At 35.5% G+C, this 17,995-nt stretch overlaps 1 protein-coding gene across 1 annotated transcript in view; it reads left to right on the top strand.

Annotated features, from left to right (window-relative positions):
* LOC150088720 (protein HIRA-like) overlaps positions 1-17,995 on the top strand; it is a 375,669-nt gene that overhangs the window by 210,800 nt on the left and 146,874 nt on the right. The window contains exon 18 of the mRNA XM_090369626.1: positions 13,249-13,411. Within this exon, the coding sequence (XP_090225752.1) occupies positions 13,249-13,411 (163 nt within the window). The remainder of the gene's footprint in view (positions 1-13,248; positions 13,412-17,995) is intronic.

Genomic DNA, 17,995 nt, shown 5'->3' on the forward strand with positions numbered 1-17,995 from the left:
AACAATCAGTCCAAGCTTGATGTGTAAATGGGAAAGAAAAACTTTTTGTAGATCAACCAATGGAACATACTTTACATTGGTTTTTCTGGGAATAAATTCATCTCTCTTGTCCCAGTGTTGTACGACGTAGTGTTTAGCTGTTGCACGACTATCCCACAAACGCAGGAAACAACAGTATTTAGTGGAAATCACCTTGCAACCCAACAAGCAGTCCAATCACTTTGAGATTATCACAAGTATTCCAACCATAGTCATTGTAACGTATAGCAGCAAGAATCTGGGATATACTATCATAAGTTTCTTTCAGGCCAACAGCATGAACAAGAGGAATTGATGATAAAGTATTTCCATGATGAAGCAATACTGCTTTCAAACTTAGCTTTGACACATCAATGAACAAATGCCATTCAGAGGTATTGTGATCAATATTCAGTTCGTGCATAAGACCAATGACATCTTTGCAAACACACATGTTGTTTTTCATTGCAAAATATCTTAAACTCAATTTATGTAATGTTTGTACCTTTGGCGAGTAAGTTCCACTGTTGTAGTCTGGATCCGAGTAATTCCACCTTCTCTTTAAGTAAGCCCAAGTCTCTGCTCAAGTCGCTTAATTCTTGTTCAATGTAGTGTGGGGCCTTTTCTTTTTCTGGCTCGTAATCCAAATCATTGAAGTACATGGATCCACGACATCTGCTCAAACGATTTCTTCTGTACCTTCACTACTTCCAATATCCAAGATTTTGGTGGCACAGGTACTGGCAGTTCTTTACCGTGTGACAATTTGATGTCACACGGTATTTGATGCAGTGCTTGCTACTTTTAGAAATGCCTTTTATTTTTGTTATGCAGAAATAGCAGTCGTCGAAATGATTCTTGAGCTCGCACCACACCATAGGGAGGGCAAAAGGTAATGTTCTCAGCTTGTCATATAACCACAGCCTTCAGTTTGTTGTACAAGTAATACAACAGATATGTGGAGCCCAATTTTTTTTTTTTTTTTTTTTTTGTCATCAACCTTGCAGCCGAAGTACAATGAATATGCAACTTTTGTGACATTGTATATTTTCTTCCTCTGAGTTTTTGGGGTTAAGTGCCACAAACATAGCAGAAGTTGTCTGGGTGATTGGCACAAGTTCTGTGCTTTGTCTTCTCCATTTTAACAATGCATTATCCTAAAAACAGTAAAAGTAATTGGCAAATTTGAACCGAAGGTGAATTCTTGTAGCATAGTTTATCATACACTATATATTGAACAGTTGAATGGTATAATAAAATTAATGACTTGTCTGGATAAGTGCATCAAAATCAAAATATACTCTATTGCAAGAACAGTAATGAGGTACTTGCTTAACTTTTAGCCTAATAAACAAAACCAACCAAAAGTTAATAAGTTTAAAAATTGTATTTCAAATAGTAATGATATCTTTGTACAGAATCCAGTTATCTATCTATATCTTAAAACTGAGACATGATAGGAAATTTTTTATGATTGATTTTAAATTCTATACATAAAACTTGAACAGAAACAACCATTGATTTGCTGGAGGTAAAAATCATGTTGAGTAGTGATTCCTCCACTACAATGAATGTTTTGTACAAGCACTTATCATTTTGAAAAATCAGTACCAGCGGATATTATCACTACTAACTCTTAATGATGATAAAGAAGTATAATGAAATCTTTAGGCTTTTAGCTCTCCTTGATATCTAGGAGTGAAATCTTCTGGCCTCCTTAATAATGTTACTAAGTAAAGTACTTAATTCATTATATTAACATCTACGACATGTTACACTGAAATCATTGCATGATGTATGATATTAAATGTGGTTATGGTGGAAAATTACTCATGTGATGTTGATGTTCAGTTTGCAAATAATTGCATTGTTTTGGTTTTATTTATGGCATTCTATTTTTAAAACAGTGTTGTCGTTTTATTTTGTATAAAATTGCAACACTATTTCTCTAATCATTTGGGCAGTCTGCAACATCCATGTACTTGTCTACCAAATATGGACGATGTGGAAAAGGTCAGGGAAAGACCACCGCCTATTCCCAGAGCAATATGGCCTTAGTTGCTAATGCTCCTAAAAAAAATAACCGAAAAAAAAAAAAAAAAACCAAATGTGCTTGTCTGATTCTTGTAAGCTTGTTCATCTCTTCATTTGTTAAAAAATCATTAGTGTCAATTCATCCTTGTATGTTTCTTCTCCTGTATAATATGAACAATATCTGGATTACTAAAATTATTTTGTATATACATAGTTTCTAACTTTAAATTCTGGATTGTAAAGAAGGCAGGTTATATCACTTACAAATTTGCATGTGCACTGCACGGTTACTTATAGTTAAAGGAAAAAGTAGTTCTGAAATTTTTTTATTAAACAACTACAAATTTCACATGAAATTTATATGTGGAAAACAAGTCTTCAATTTCTGCAAATGTCTGCAGTAATATGGAACAGTTAAAGGTAACAGCTTGTATCTTCATATTAGGAAATATATTAACGTTGTGCATAAAATTCTGTGCACTATTTAACTATTATTTAACTATTAATTAGATGCTGGTAATAACTATAACAAGAACTGTTCATTCATTTTAAGATTAGGGTATTAGTTTGGGTTAATGGGAGCAGGGTTAGTTGTATTACCACATTATTGTGTTTTCTGTATTGTAGTAATAATTACCTATAATTCAGACTTGTTTTATAATCATATCAAAATAGGAAAGAGTCAAAAATTAGGAGAAAAATTTTGTAAACAGAACTGAAATTCCCACTGTAAGGGAAGTTGTTATATAAAACATTTTTGTCACTTAGCTGTAAACAAGTTTCACTGTAATTTTTAAAAATATTAAAATGACTTTTTATAAAATGGATCTATATGTAATGCAAATGATAAAATGAATACAGTAGGCTCTCGATTTTCCGGGATAGATGGTAAAAAACAAATCCCAGTTAATCCAAAAATACAGAAGTTCCCGACATACGTAAGAGATACATTCCAGGACTTCTTACTTTGTCGAGTTTTACATAACTCAGGAATGACTAGTAACATATTGCTATATTATTATTGACAAATCTGAATTCAGCGCGATATGTGTTAATGTTTGGCCATTTTCATACATCCTTATTAGTTTAATTTTCTGATCCAACTCTATCACTTTCCTTTTCATGGTAGATTTACTAATAGCGCTGTCACTTATTCTCTTAGTCTACACCATGATAACGGTCAAAATGAAAGGAGGTCACTACCATAAAACAAAACAATTTACAGTTCCTAGTTTATTGGACTTTCCTGTTAGTGCATCTAATTATAAACGGGTAGTAAACTCGATCTTATTGCATTTGCAATAATACCGATAGCTGGAATTCTGTGGGTTTTTACGTTATTATGGTTAAGCGTGTCCCCTTCACTGAAATCTTCAGTCATATAAAAAATAAAACATAAATAAATTGTAAGAATCTTCTCTTCTTTCCTATTTTTTTTTGCTTGTTACTCTGTATCTCACTTTTGTGCATGCCATGATCGTCGATATTGATTGTTTATTATTATTATTATTTTTTTTGTTTTAAATTTTACAATCTTAAAAAATTGAGTGAAAAAAAAATTTAAATAAATCCATAGTTGCGTAAGTCAGATACTTACTGTATCGAAAAATGTTCAGCAACCTAAGCAAAAAATATGGTGATAAATAGGAAAAAACTTACCACTTACTACTCGAGTGTCCAATATGATGGTTTCCTTTATTTTTTGCGATGTTGATTTTAAATCTAATAGCTCCCCTTTATTTTTAATGATGTTGCGTATGGTTTGGTCACCAACATTATAAAGGTTCTTTAAAGATTTAACGGATGAACCATTTTCAAATTTTTGAATAATTCCAAGTTTTTGTTTAAACTGAAAGCGCAATTGTCTTGCATTTACCCATCATTTTCATGATTTCTAAACAAAAAAATATATATTTACTATAAAAAAAAAATTTCAACATCCCTGAGATAAATAATGAAACAAAATTTGTCTTTTTGCGGTGCAACGGAACACAACAATCGATGCAACGCACTAAAACAAACTAAACATTTGGTTTTTTTTTTTTTTTTTTTTTTTGAGCGGCGAGTGTGAAGACATCGGGGGGTTGCAAGATAATAGCTACATTATCTCCCAATGACGACTTATAACATCGCTTATTTACGACTTTCAAAACATCTGTTTATATCTATTCTAGTTATTACTTGAATTTTATGATTTTTGGTTTTTTTTTTTTTTTTTTTTTTTAATTTGTCTTTAAAAAAAACTGAGTCTTGAAGTGTCTTGATAAATCGCGAGTCTGCTGTAGTTGTAATAACTAGACTTCGCATTACACTGGTCAACACATAAAATGTTGCAAAAACGAAAATACCCATCTTGACTAATTTTTTGCTGCTGAACACAAAAATCACACTAACATTTGTTGTTGTTTTCAAATTACAGTTGGGGTATCATATTAGCGAGTTACTCTACATTATCAACTATGGCTCTTTGCAAAACACACAGCAACACTGTAGTTTCAGTACCACCATGCTCTTATCATGTGATCTGTAACTGTCGCCTCGCTCTGCATCAAGTGATAAGTTGTTTCCTCAAATGCGTCTTCAGCTCTGTTGCAGTAATCTTCGAATATAGCTAGGTACTGGGCAATTTGCTGTTTGTGAGGTTCCTACTTTTTGCACAGTATTTGTGTTGTGTAAGATTAATATGCCCCATAATTGTGTGAATGGTCTGGATGACTTCTGTTACATGTGTGGAGAAGTCACGTTAGCTTCAAGAAAGCGTCCCTTAACTCAAGCCATAAAAAAGCCTACTTCTTGTACTTTTGGTGCACAATCAGCAACTAGGACAAGAACTGGGCTCCACACATATGCTGCACTACTTGTTCAAAACTCAGTGCATGGGGGAATCGAAAGGGATGTTTATGCTTTCTCAGTGCCCATGATATGGAGTCAGCCAAAAAGTCACGTCACAGACCGTTAATTCTGTATGGTGTCCCCTATTAGAAAAGGGATAACAATGAAGAAAAGGTGGACAGTGACGTACTCAAATATACTATCTGCAATTTGTCCCGTGCCTCATGGCGAAGTACTGCCTATTCCTGAACCACTTGACCATTTTTCTGTACACTCTGATAAAGACGCTGATGAACAACTTGATATAAACAAAGAAGTACAGCAGCAGTCTACATCAAGGGATCCACCATTTTGTCCAAACTGTTATCCTTCTGAACCACATAAGATCACAGAAAGTGAGCTTAATGATCTCATCAGGGATCTCAAATTGCCGAAGAATAAGGCAGAGTTTTTGGCCTCAAGGCTACAACAGCGGAATCTGCTAGATCATTCTGTGAAAGTGACAACATTTTGTACTCGAAATAAAGTCTATGATAAATTTTATCAAACAGAGGGTGAACTCACTGTTTGTAAGGATATCGATGGTCTAATGGCAGCAATGAACATAGGCATGTTAGCATTAGCATTAGTAGAGGCATTTGATGCAAGAAAGCAAGCTTATGCAGCATCAGCCAAAAAAAAAAAAAAAAAAACCACTTCCACTTCACCCCTCTGTTCGTTCAAAATACCTGTCCAGCTGAGCCTTAAACTTATTTAGGCTATCAACTTCCACGACAAGGGATGGAAGTCTGTTCCACCAGCCAACCACCCGGTGGCTAAAGGCAAATTTCCGCACGTCTATCCTACATCTCTCTTTCCTCAATTTGAATTTATGCCCTCTCAGGTGATTATTCTGAGCGAGAGGAAGAATCCCATCAGCATTGAGCATGCTCAAACCATTCAAGGCTTTATACACCTCTGTCAGATCACCTCACTGGTGCCTAGTCTCCAGACACTAATTTGCAAAACTTAAGCCTTTCTTCGTAAGAGCACCCCTTTGTTCCATTCACTAATCTTGTTGCCCTTCTCTGTACTCATTCCAGCAGCTCTACATCCTGCTTGAAATGAGGCCTCCAGACCTGTATACAGTACTCTAGGTGTGGCCTGACCATCGCCTTATACAGGGGAATAATCACCTCCCTATCCCTGCTAGAAAAATTCCTATATATCATTGACAATACACCATGAGCTACTCTTGCAGCCCGTCTGCACTGCTCAGAGAACTTCATATCTGCCTGCACAACCACCCCCAGGTCCCTTTCATTCTCTACCACTGTCAGTGTAGTACCACAGAGTTGATACGTTGCTCTGGGGTTGCTGTTTCCCATGTGTAGTACTTTACATTTGTCAATGTTAAACTTCATTTGCCACCTCTCAGCCCATCTGCTCAACCTTTCCAGATCCTTTTGCAGCAGCATAGTGTCAGTAGTGTCCTTGACAACCCTGCCTACCTTTGTATCGTCTGCAAACTTCGACATTAAGCTTGATATCAGTATCATTTATCATTTATCAGTATCATTTATAAATACAGAAAACAATAATGGACCCAACACTGAGCCCTGAGGGACTCCACTAATAACATTAGTCCACGACGAGCAGTGTTCATTGATTACCACTCTGTCTTCTCCCCCTCAGCCACCCCTTTATCCACAGCAGCAATTTGCCTCCAATGTCACACTGCTCCAATTTGTGTAGCAGTCTTCCATGTGCAACAGTATCAAAAGCCTTTCTAAGATCCAAGTATATAATATCAAAGTTATTCCCTGCATCCAGTTCCTTTGTGACTGCATCATTGTATCCAATCAAATTGGTCAGGCAAGACTTCCCCTTAACAAAACCATGCTATGTCCGAGCTATAACTGAAGTCTTGTCTAAATGATCCTGCAGTGCTTCTTTAACTAGTGCCTCCATTAATTTTCCTGGAACAGAAGTTAAACTCACAGGTCTATAATTACTTGTGTCAGCCTTTGATCCTCCTTTGTGAATTGGGGTCACATTTGCACATCTCCAGTCTGTGGGTACCTCCCCTGAGTCCAAGGAGGCTCTCATTATTATGGCTAAGGGTTTGCTTACTTCCTCTGCTGCCTCCTTTAATATAACTGGATAGATTCCATCCACCCCGGGTGCCTTTCTTGTGTTTATCTTCAACAATTTCTCCTCCACTTTACTCTCAGTTATTACAAGATTCTCTAGCTTACTGCTAGAGTTGAATACACCTCTGGCTTTCCCCTCGCTAAATAACTCCTCATGTGTGAATGTCGATGCAAAATATTCGTTTAGTTTGTTAGCTACCTGAGCAGGATCATCAACAGTTGACCCATCGATATCAAGTGGACCAATCTGATTCATCCCCTTCCTTCTAGAGTTTACATAAGTAAAGAACTCCTTGCTGTTTTTCTTTGCATCCCTTGCCAAAGATTTCTCGTAATCTGCCTTCGCCTGCCTAACCTCCTTTGTAACTTGGTTACAGATCAACTTGTATCTATCATAGGCTTCTGTGTCATGTGTTAATTTGTATGTATCCCATGCATGTTTCTTCTCTGCCTCATTAGTTCATCTGACATCCATTTAGGCCTAAACCTTGAACAATATTTCTTAGTTGGTATGTAAAGCCTAGTAGCTTCCAAGATAAGTTCTTTGAATGCTTCCCATTTTGCATTTGCTGTTGGTAACATCATCGGTTGGTCCCACTGTATAGAATTTAAATACTGTCTCAGTCTATTGTAGTCGCCTTTACGAAAGCAATAACCCTTCCCTTTACCCCTAATGGTAGTTACCTCTTTGAGTAAATCCCACTTCAGCACACTGTGATCACTGCCACCTAATGGTTCATTTATCTGCAGATTCTTAATGCATGAAGAATCACTGCTGATAATCAAATCAAGAGTATTCCTCCCTCTAGTTGCCTCCCGAACATACTGATGTAGAAAACAATCATCCAATAAATCCACAAAAGCCTTGCTAGTGTGTGAGTGAAAGTGAAGTGCAGCCATTATCAACCCACTGCAGGGTGGAAGCCTCCTCAACAATTCATGCTGAGGGAAATGGACCATAATCTGCCACGCTGGTCCAGTGCGAGTTGGCAGATCGACCATATTCAGTAGTCAGGGGCTTGAACCCCGGTCTACTCAAAGAGCGTGTGCTACTGCACTCCCACTCCTGCCCACTCGGCTACGGAGGCCGTGTGTGAGTGACCAGCCCCCAAATTCCAGTCAATATCTGGGAAATTAAAATTTCCCATTATAAGACTCTCTGATTTACTGGCACACTATTTCCCTGTACAGTTTCTTATTATACTCATCAAAGTCATTAGAATGGTGACTATTTAAAGACACTTATAAGGTTAGCCGTAAGACTGTTATTACACAATGGAAATATGCTACTGTCAATATCTCTTGCATATTCAGTCCACAAAAAAGAAACATGCAAACATGAAGAACATCCTCTTATGTGTACACTATCAGAAGTATGAGTGACAAATATGTGGCGATTTAAAGATAATCGGCATTTTATTAGGACTACAAAGGGGTTATGTTCAGTATTAATGCTTTTTCTGCAAGTGGGATAGTTGTGCTGAGGATATGCACTATGAGACGAGGAGTTGGCCTCAATGAAAATCATTAACACCTGGAATGAAGAACATAGCATTTGAGCCTCTGATAGATTCAAATAAAGTTTTGCTTCTACCACTCTGCATCAAACTGGGGCTAATGAAAAATTTCCTGTAGGCTTTGGAAATAAATAGTCCTACATTCACATACTTGCAAGAGAAATTCCCAAGACTTAGTACAGAGAAGATTAAGGTAGGCATTTTCATTGGTCCACAATTAAGGCAACTTTTCAAAGTTGAACAGTTCAAATGTGTCTTTAGTGATAGTGAGAAATCAGCGTGGAAAGCCTTTCGAAATTTTCGACTGGTTTTCTAGAAAATGTTAAAGCTGGCAACTGCAGGCCGCTTGTTGAAGATCTTATTACTTATGAAAAACTGGAGTGCAACATGTCATTCAAGATTCATTTCTTGCACTCACACCTGGATTTCTTCCCACAAAATTGTGGGTGTCGTCAGTGACGAACATGTTAAGTGCTTCCCTCAAGCCATCACAGCTATAGAACAAAGATACAAAAGCAAATGGAATGCCGCCATGTTAGCTGATTATTGTTGGATGGTGAAAAGGGATATTCCTGAAACTGAATACAAGCGAAATGTGAAAAAGTCCCGTGTTTGATACTGGTATGTTTGTAGCTACATCTTACTGACATATAAATAAAAAAAATACCTTATATAAATATAAAAAACTACTTTTTTTTTCAAAAACAAGAACCAATCTGCCATTTTAAGCACTATTTCCATATTTAGCACCCCAAAATCTATAAAGTAAACTTACTTTCCCTCACCTGTAACAAAATATGACCCAAAATTTGTTGTTCGGTGTTATATGCAATTGTGGTCATTGTAGTCATTAGTGCATATAAATGCACTAATATTATTATAACACAAATATTACAAGCAATACTGCATATTCCTAATTTGATCTCGGAAGTACATAACAAGTCACTGTATTTCAATTAAATTAGCATGGGGTAACATTTCACTGAGTGTGGGAAAATATCTCAAATTGGTATGGGAAACTTTTTGTAAGATCCAAATCTTACATAAAGTTGATATTATGTTTATATATGTATATTTTTTTAATTGTTTTATTTTATTTATTTAATTATTTTTATTGTTTTATAAAGGAAGAATATGGTAGAAGAAATAGTAGGCTTGTATTAAGGGGAGCAGTCAGTGGAGTCATTGTGATTTCGGAAAACAGAAGAAAATATGTTTATTTCTGGTTGTTGAGGAAATGCCTCTTGTAGAGAGTTGGTAATAGAGGTGGCAATAAAGGGGAAAGGAAAGAAGCACTTTGAAAGTAAACTGCGCTGTATGTAGTAAACACATTAATTATAACTGTATGGCTAAACAGTTATAATCTCTTTGGTACTATCTGAGGACCTTCACACAAGGGAAGTAGTAGGTAGTATATGAAAATAGTGAAATCAAGATGAAAGAGACTGTAATTTCAGATCATGACATAAAGATGCGAAAACCCCTACTACACTATCAGAGAATGGAAATCTGGTAGGCGGAGAGGTCCCCTATGGGGAACCTTTGTTGTAGAATTGTAGGAGGACAGTGACGATGTGTTGAAAATGACAGATAAAAGGGATCATTAACCGGTGTTGCCTAGCATGTGGCGGAGATATAAATAACCAGTAATTCCATGGGAAAAGGCCCCCAGAAAGAGGGTAATGTGAGAGTTGAAAAAATAGTGTTGGAAGTGAAAGGAAAGCAAAAAAATATATATATAATAAACATGTAAATACCCCACAGTTTTAATGCTATTTTGTTATTTGTTCCCATGCTATCAACTACATCAAATGAAATGTTTTTGTTAAACATGACAAAAATTATTGCCAATCGCAGAAAAATTTTACTCTGAATGGCATTACTGTGTTCTGTGTTGTTTGTGAAAAGAACATTCCATGCAAGGAAAAATTACAGTTGACCAACATGTGAAAACAACATCGCACATTATGGCCAAGCAAAGGAAAAGCAAGGAAAAATTTCCAGAACAGTCACTTTTAACCAAGCCACATACTTGAAAAGAAGAGAAAAGGGATTTTCAAAGGATTGGTGTCTTGCCCTGGTAAGCAGCAATATCCTTTTCAATAATTAAACAGTCAAGTCTTCGGGCAGTTTTTGAAAAAGCATTGTATTCTTTGTTAGCAAAATATTCTAAACAAATCTGTCTTGAAAAAATTTCCTTAATGCTATTTATGATGATATTGTTTGTGAAATTCTTCAAGATAGAGAAAACTACGTTTGGGTGTCTGTTGACAAAACGACAGACATTTGTGGCTGCTATATTGCACATTTTATGTGTGGAAAATTTTATGCAGAACTATCACATTGCTATTTACTTGCTTGTAAGTCCCTCAGAAAAAAATGAATTGCTCTGCAAGAGCAAGATTTTTTAATTTGCAGTTATGGCCAGAATCAACCCATAGTGAAAGAGTCTGCATTTTTGTTAGTGATGCTGCTTCGTATATGGTAAAAGCTGCTTCTGCATTACAAGTTTTCTGTCCAAATGTAATCCACGTTGCTTGCTTAGCCCGTGGCTTATGTAGGTTGGCAGAGACAATTCGGGAGGATTTTAGTGAAATTAAACTTATTTATAGTATTAAAAAAATTTTGTAAAAAGTACCTTTGAGAATAGCAACTTGCCTACTCCTCTTTCACCTGATCCTGTTTTCACAAGGTGGAGAGCATGGTCTACCGGCAGCATTGCTTTATGCTAAAACTTTTGATTCTATTAAAAAAAATTTGTTGATTCCTTGGATAGCATGCATTCAGTGGCTGTTGGTAGCACTAAGGCAATGTTTTCGGATTCTTTGGCTAGAAAACATTTGTTGTTCATCCAGACCCATTTCAGCTGGTCATCTAGTTATATAACTCAGTGGTTCCCAATCTATTATCACTCAATTCATACTTTAAGTTAAAATATGACTATTAATGGCACCCGGAAATAGTAATTGGCATTGAATTCAATGGAATTTTTCCTAATCTCACAACAAAATTGAAAGGGTTACTGCACACCAATGTGCTGAGGCACACCGGTTGGGAATCACTGATATAACTGAACTTGAAACATGGAGACTTCCTTTGAGCAGTGCAGTTGGAGAAATGGAAAAAGTTGAATTGCGAATTTCAACCATACCTGTATGTATAAGAGAAGAAATAAGGGAAAAATAAAATGTTTTAGAAAAGAACTCAGGATTTCATACTTTAAGGAAAATAGAAGAATTCATAAATGAAAAAGGAAATGAACTTCTATTTCAAGTAGAGGTTTCAAAAGCTCACATTTTTAAATGCAGCTGAATCACTTCTGTAGAAGTGGAAAGGTCATTCTCTGCATATAAAATTATCTTGGACAATAGATGCCACAAATTTAGAGTGGATCATTTTGAGAAATATATCATTGTGTTTTGTAGCAAAAATTATTCAAGGTGTGAGTTTGAAAGGGAAAACTTTTAAAAAAGATGTTAAAACTTTTCATTAACAGTTTTGTTACTTTTAACATGTTGAATACAAAGAAATGAACAAAAAAATAAAAATGTAATGAATGAGTAATAAATGTAACAATTGTAGCGCATATACAGTGGTTTGTTTGGGACAAATCTTAAAAAAAACAGAACCCAATTGAGAAAATAGCCAGGGTTTACTTAGCTTAATTGGGATAACATGCCGTTTAATTGGGGCAGGAGGCCGCAGCACTGGAGATTACCCTATGATTGTCTCCGACTGTACCACGTGGTTCGGTCGGATTTCTGGAGGTCACAACCATAAAACAATAAAAACAATTAGCAGTCACCTGTTTATTGGGCTTTTCTGTTAGTGCAGTCTATCATAAACGGATAGTAAACTCGATCTTATTGAATTTGCAATAATACTGACATCTGTAATTCTGTGGGTTATTATGGTGAAATGTGTTTACACTTCCATGGAATCTTCAATCATATAAAAAAATTAATTTTCAGAATCATCTCTTCATTCCTATTTTTAAAGCTTCGTAACTTGTTACTCTGTTCTCACTTGCACGTATCGTGTTACTTGCAATTTGTGTGTGCCGAGTTCTTTGTTATTGATTGCTTATCTTTCTACTGTTTTAAATTTTAACCTCCACCCACAAATGTCAGTGAGCAGAAATGTCAACTAGTTAGTATGTACATATTACAGTACGTATTAATTATTCCGATTTTCACGTATCATTTAATTTTTTAATTGGTAAGGTAATAAAGGCTAAATTTGTGCTTAATATATCTTTACTTTTATAGCTTGTGGATAATATTCCTCCTATTTTCACTAATTAGAATTGCTGTTTAATAGAATTAAAATTCAGTTCACAAATGTGATCACAATGACTGGTGCTTACTACACATTGTATAGTGAATGGTACTTTACTATGTTGAGTCCATCATAACGTGATTTGATTGTACAGTGAACCAATTGTAAAATGGGGATCCATTGTATTTTTAAATTTTTTTTATGTGAAACTTTGGATAATTGGGGCAGCTGCTTATTCGGGCCAAAATGCACTAGTCCTGATGTGTCCGAAATAACCTGAATCGACTGTATTAGCATTTTGGTGTATATTTTAGTGCATATATGACCTGCTTTTTAGTGCATATATCTGATGTCTAATAATAATATTTTATATTTGTTTATAAAAATTTAAATGATGCTATTTCAGTATCTGATCACTGGATGTTATTCATTTTCAGTGAAAGACGAGATCAGATCACAAGATCTGCTCACCTCCCTAGTGTGGATGCTACCCCGATACCAATAACTGCAAAAAGAAAAGCAGAATCTGCAACTTTGCCAGGCCGACCTCCAGAAAAAAGAAAACCTGGTCGACCTCCACTTTCACAAGTTTTTCCAAAGGTAGTAAAATATATTTCCTTAAACATCTGTTTAATAATGTCCCAGACTTTTCTTACTGCTTATGTTGTCACTATAATTATGTGAAATTGTTTTAAGTTCAGTATTGAAGAAATGCTAATTGAAAACAGTCCAACTGAACCTGTCTGTAAGCTTTTAACTAGGAGTAAATACCCGTAGAAAATAATCTTATTTATTTCAAAATGTATTTTGAAAAAAAAAAAAAAAAAAAATACTAAAGAATAGATTATAGTAAGAAGACATACCAGTGATTAGAGATACAGGGAAATTTATGAGTAACTTCACATTTGTTTTTTCACTTTGTCATAAGGCATAAAATGATGCCTTATGACAGTAGAAAAAATCAAGTGCTGGATGAAAGTTGTGGTTGTGAATTTTTTATTGATGACTATAATATCTTAGTGAGACTTCCACCAGTCATGTAACATACATCCCAATGAAAGCTATTGTCCTACCACACCTTCTCTAACATATCAGGTGTTACATGATCAGAAACAGCTTTAATTCTGTTCTTGCACAATGCTGTTCTTGGTTTAATTCTCCAAGAACAGCAACATCTTGTGCTGCTGATGTAGTGGCACCACACTAGATTCCCATTTTTTTTAAACTTGGATTTTTAATCTCTGACTTTCTACTATGATGGATACTATGTATTTTTAAATAATAACTCCTGCGATGTGGTACACCTAATAAAGTGTACTTTATGGTAATGAGGCTGATAATATGATCCTTAATAAAATTCCAGAATAAAATTTAACTAATGTTGAGGAACAGGGATTGTATTGGCTACAGAATTGGACCACCTCATCCAATCGACTAATTTAGAAAGTCTATCCAAAAATTCACAGAAATTACAGGATGTGCTGTTTTATTGGTATATGAACTCACAATCTTGGTTATCATTTGTGATTTGTGGTAGAAGGTTTTCTAACATATTTCTTAGTTGGTATGATATGCCTAGTAGCCTCCAAGATTAAGTCCCCGAGGCTCCCCATTTAGAATTCACCGTTTGTAATGGTGAATTCTAAAATCAGTGAATTTAAAAACTGTCTGAGACCAATGTAGTCACCTGTATGAAAAGAAAAACCCTTCCCTTTATCCTTGATGGTAGTTACATCTCTAAGTAAATCCCACATCAGCACACTGTGATCACTGTCACCTAGTGGTTCCTTTATCTGCAAACTCTTAATGCATGAATAATCCCTGTTGATAATCAGATCAAGAGTATTACTTCCTCCAGTTGCCTCTCGAACATGTTGCTATAAAAATCAATCCTCCAATAAATCCACAAAGTCTTGCTAGTGTGCGAGTGACCAAACCACAAATCCAGTCAATATCTGGAAAGTTAAAATCCTCCATTACAAGACATTCTGATTTACTGGCTCACTCTATTTCTCTGCACAACTGTTCGTTGTACTCATCAGTCATTAGGCCTATAATGCACTCCTGTTGTTGTTTGTTTGTTATTTGGTTTTTAGGAGCATTAGCAACTAAGGCCATATTGCTCCGGGATATGCAGTGGTCATTCCCTGACCTTTCCGCATCCTCCGTATTTGGTGGTGACGGGCTCGAACCCCGGTCTAATCAAGAAGCGTGTGCTATGCACTGATGCTCCTTCCCATCTGGCTACGGAGGCGCCTTAATGCACTTCTATTCTCATATTACCTTTCCCAGTGTTTATGTCACACCAAACAGACTCAACATTGCACTGTCCACCCATGTCAACCGGATGCATTTCCTTAGATTGTGTTTCTTAATTAACAGTGTAACCCCTCCTCCCTTCCTATCCTTTCTGTACACATTGTAGTCCCCAAATTCCAATTCTGCACTGCTTATATCTGTGTGACACCACATCTCTGATATCCCAACAATATCTGCATTTGATGCCTTGATCATCACTTCAAATTCATCAAATTTATTTACTTATACAGTAGAGTGTCAATTGTCAGACCTCTTCCGGATAGCCAAAATTTCCGGATAATGGAACGTAAGGTAAGATTAATTAAATATAAAAAAAATTATAAACCAATCTCAGAAAACAGAAACATTCATTTAGGCATTTGTATGATTTTTATATTAAACAGGAAAATTAGAAATACAGTATTTTAAATGCTCTCGGTTTTTTTGACTTACCAATAATGAGCATGGACAATTTGTGCATTCCAGTAGCATTTGCACACAGCAATTGTAACTCGCTGTTTTCTCATCTTAAAACCTGGTGCAGGCATTTCTTTTTTAGTGTCTAGGGTTTTTCATAATTCTGTCCATAATAAGCCCGTCTTATCAACATTATAATCGTTTTCTTTCTCGCAATTTGCATTAACTGAATTAAACTTACTTATGAAGGACATAAACTGCCGAATTGTCTGCAGAAAGTTTCTCGCCTTGAATGTCTAGTTCACGTATACCGTGTCCCAGTTTAAAGTTTTTCAGCCAACCTGTGCTTGCCTTAAAATTTTCGTTACATATTAATTTTCAATTAAAATCCAATGCTTTTTCTCACCTAAACTTCGCTTCTAAAGAAAACACAAAGTGCACTCTCTAAAGCGGAATTTTCTGGTTTCAACATAGTCTTTTTTTTTTTCGCTAGATCCTCCTCCACTGTCCATAATCAACACAAATTCTGTTAGAGCATTGGAATTTATCTTGATGTCGTAAATTGTTGAAGTCCCCACATTAAACTCTTTGGAGAAATTTCCTAAATTTTCACCTTTACTAATTCTATTAATAATTTCAACAAAAAACATTAATTCTTTTTGTTTAAACATTAATGTTTTTTCTTGCAACGTTAAAACGACGTGTTTTCTTTTCGTTTACCTTTTACCGTAAAAAAATTGAAAAAAAATAATAAATGGCACAGTTTCAGGCCAATATTATTCTTACCAAATCTGGAGCTAAACTAATCTGAAATTCACTCACGGTGTCCAAAAAAAAACCCATTACAGTAGTCTCTGTGATATTTTTCTACATTATATTTCTGAAGGTCACTTAGAATTCTAGACATCACAACCACGAAACAATAAAAGCAATTTGCAGGGTTTGGTTTATTGGGCTTTTTGTTTGTACAATCTGTTATAAATGGGTAGTAAACTCGATCTTTCTCTTAGAATAAAATTCAATTTGCAAACATGATCACTATAACCAGCGCTTATTGTACTACTGTTAATAAAAATAAAAAAAAGAGATCAGCCTTTCAAATTATTCCAGATAACCAACGTTCTACTGTACTTCTAGCATTGGTGTACGTGCGCCTGTTCTTACTCTTAGTTACCCTAACGCAGCCCATGTATTTACTTATTCCATGATGACTCCCATCAACTTGCTCTCTAGGCTGCTGCTCATTACAATAGAAGCAGTGCAAGAATCACTTTCGTCTCTGCCTGCGGCTACTGTTAATCTTTTAGTCTGTGAATCCCCCCCCCAAAGCTAGCAGTTTTCTGACCCACCTAACACTGCTTTGATAGCATCAGCAAATGTTCTTGCACCCTTTCTATTTAAGTGTATCCCATCCCTGTAGAAGCAGTCTCTGCTGTTAGCAAGCACAGACCATGTTGAAAAAAATTCTACCCCGTGAGCCTTGCACAATCTCTCCAGGGCTGAATTGATTGACAAGGCTCTCATCATATGCTCCCTCCTATCACATCCAAGCAGAATTGCAGACACTTTCAAATTTAACCCTAACTTGCGACTTTTTTTTTTTTTCAGCATTGACCTGTACTTGTTAAGTAAATCTGCAAATCTCTTACTCTTAAGGTCATTAGTGCCAATGTGTACAACAATATCACCTTTTGCACCCTTAAAATGTGATATCGCCCTACAACATTTTGCCCCTGGCAGGCATGTTAGGATACACAACCTTGGTAATGGGTTTTATATGGGGGGAAAAAAAAGAAAAAAAAATGGGCCATAAACTGCCATTTGATTGTTAGCACAAAATACATTCACCTTGGGATTGTCAAAAATAAGCTCCACATAAGCATGTAGTGTCTCCTCTGATCTACCATTTCTTTAAAATAAAATTACTGAAGGGCATTAAGTACTGATTATAAATTTGAGAATTTGCATTGCATTTCATTTAAATAAAATTTAATATAAACTAACTTGCATTTACTCTGCCAAATTTTTAAAAGTGCTATTGCTTATATTAAGAGAGAGAGAAATACAGCATATTTAACCTATGTGAAATATTGGTGTATTTCCATTTGAAATTTTGTACAGATGGAAATCAGATATTTTGTGGTTTTTCCTATTGCTTCATCAGTGATTGCAAAGACAGCAGATAAGTGTGGAAAATAGAATTAAATTGTTATAATTATTATAATAAATTATTATAAGTTACAGGAATTATCGGTTAAGGTTAGATTTGAATTAAATTTAGAAACTTTAGAAAATATATACTGATTTTCTGTCATTGCTGTTACATAGATGGGAATGGCCAAAGCTTTTTTTTTTGGGGGGGGGGGGTTCAAAAAAGACATCTTTTTGAACCCACAAAGCAGATTTTTGAGGCAACATAAATTACACATTTTTGCCACCTCTGAATACACTTCTGCAGGCCAGTTTTAT

Source organism: Mastigoproctus giganteus, chromosome 3 (assembly GCF_048544385.1).
Source record: "Mastigoproctus giganteus isolate SK-2022 chromosome 3, ASM4854438v1, whole genome shotgun sequence".
NCBI lineage: Eukaryota > Metazoa > Arthropoda > Arachnida > Uropygi > Thelyphonidae > Mastigoproctus > Mastigoproctus giganteus.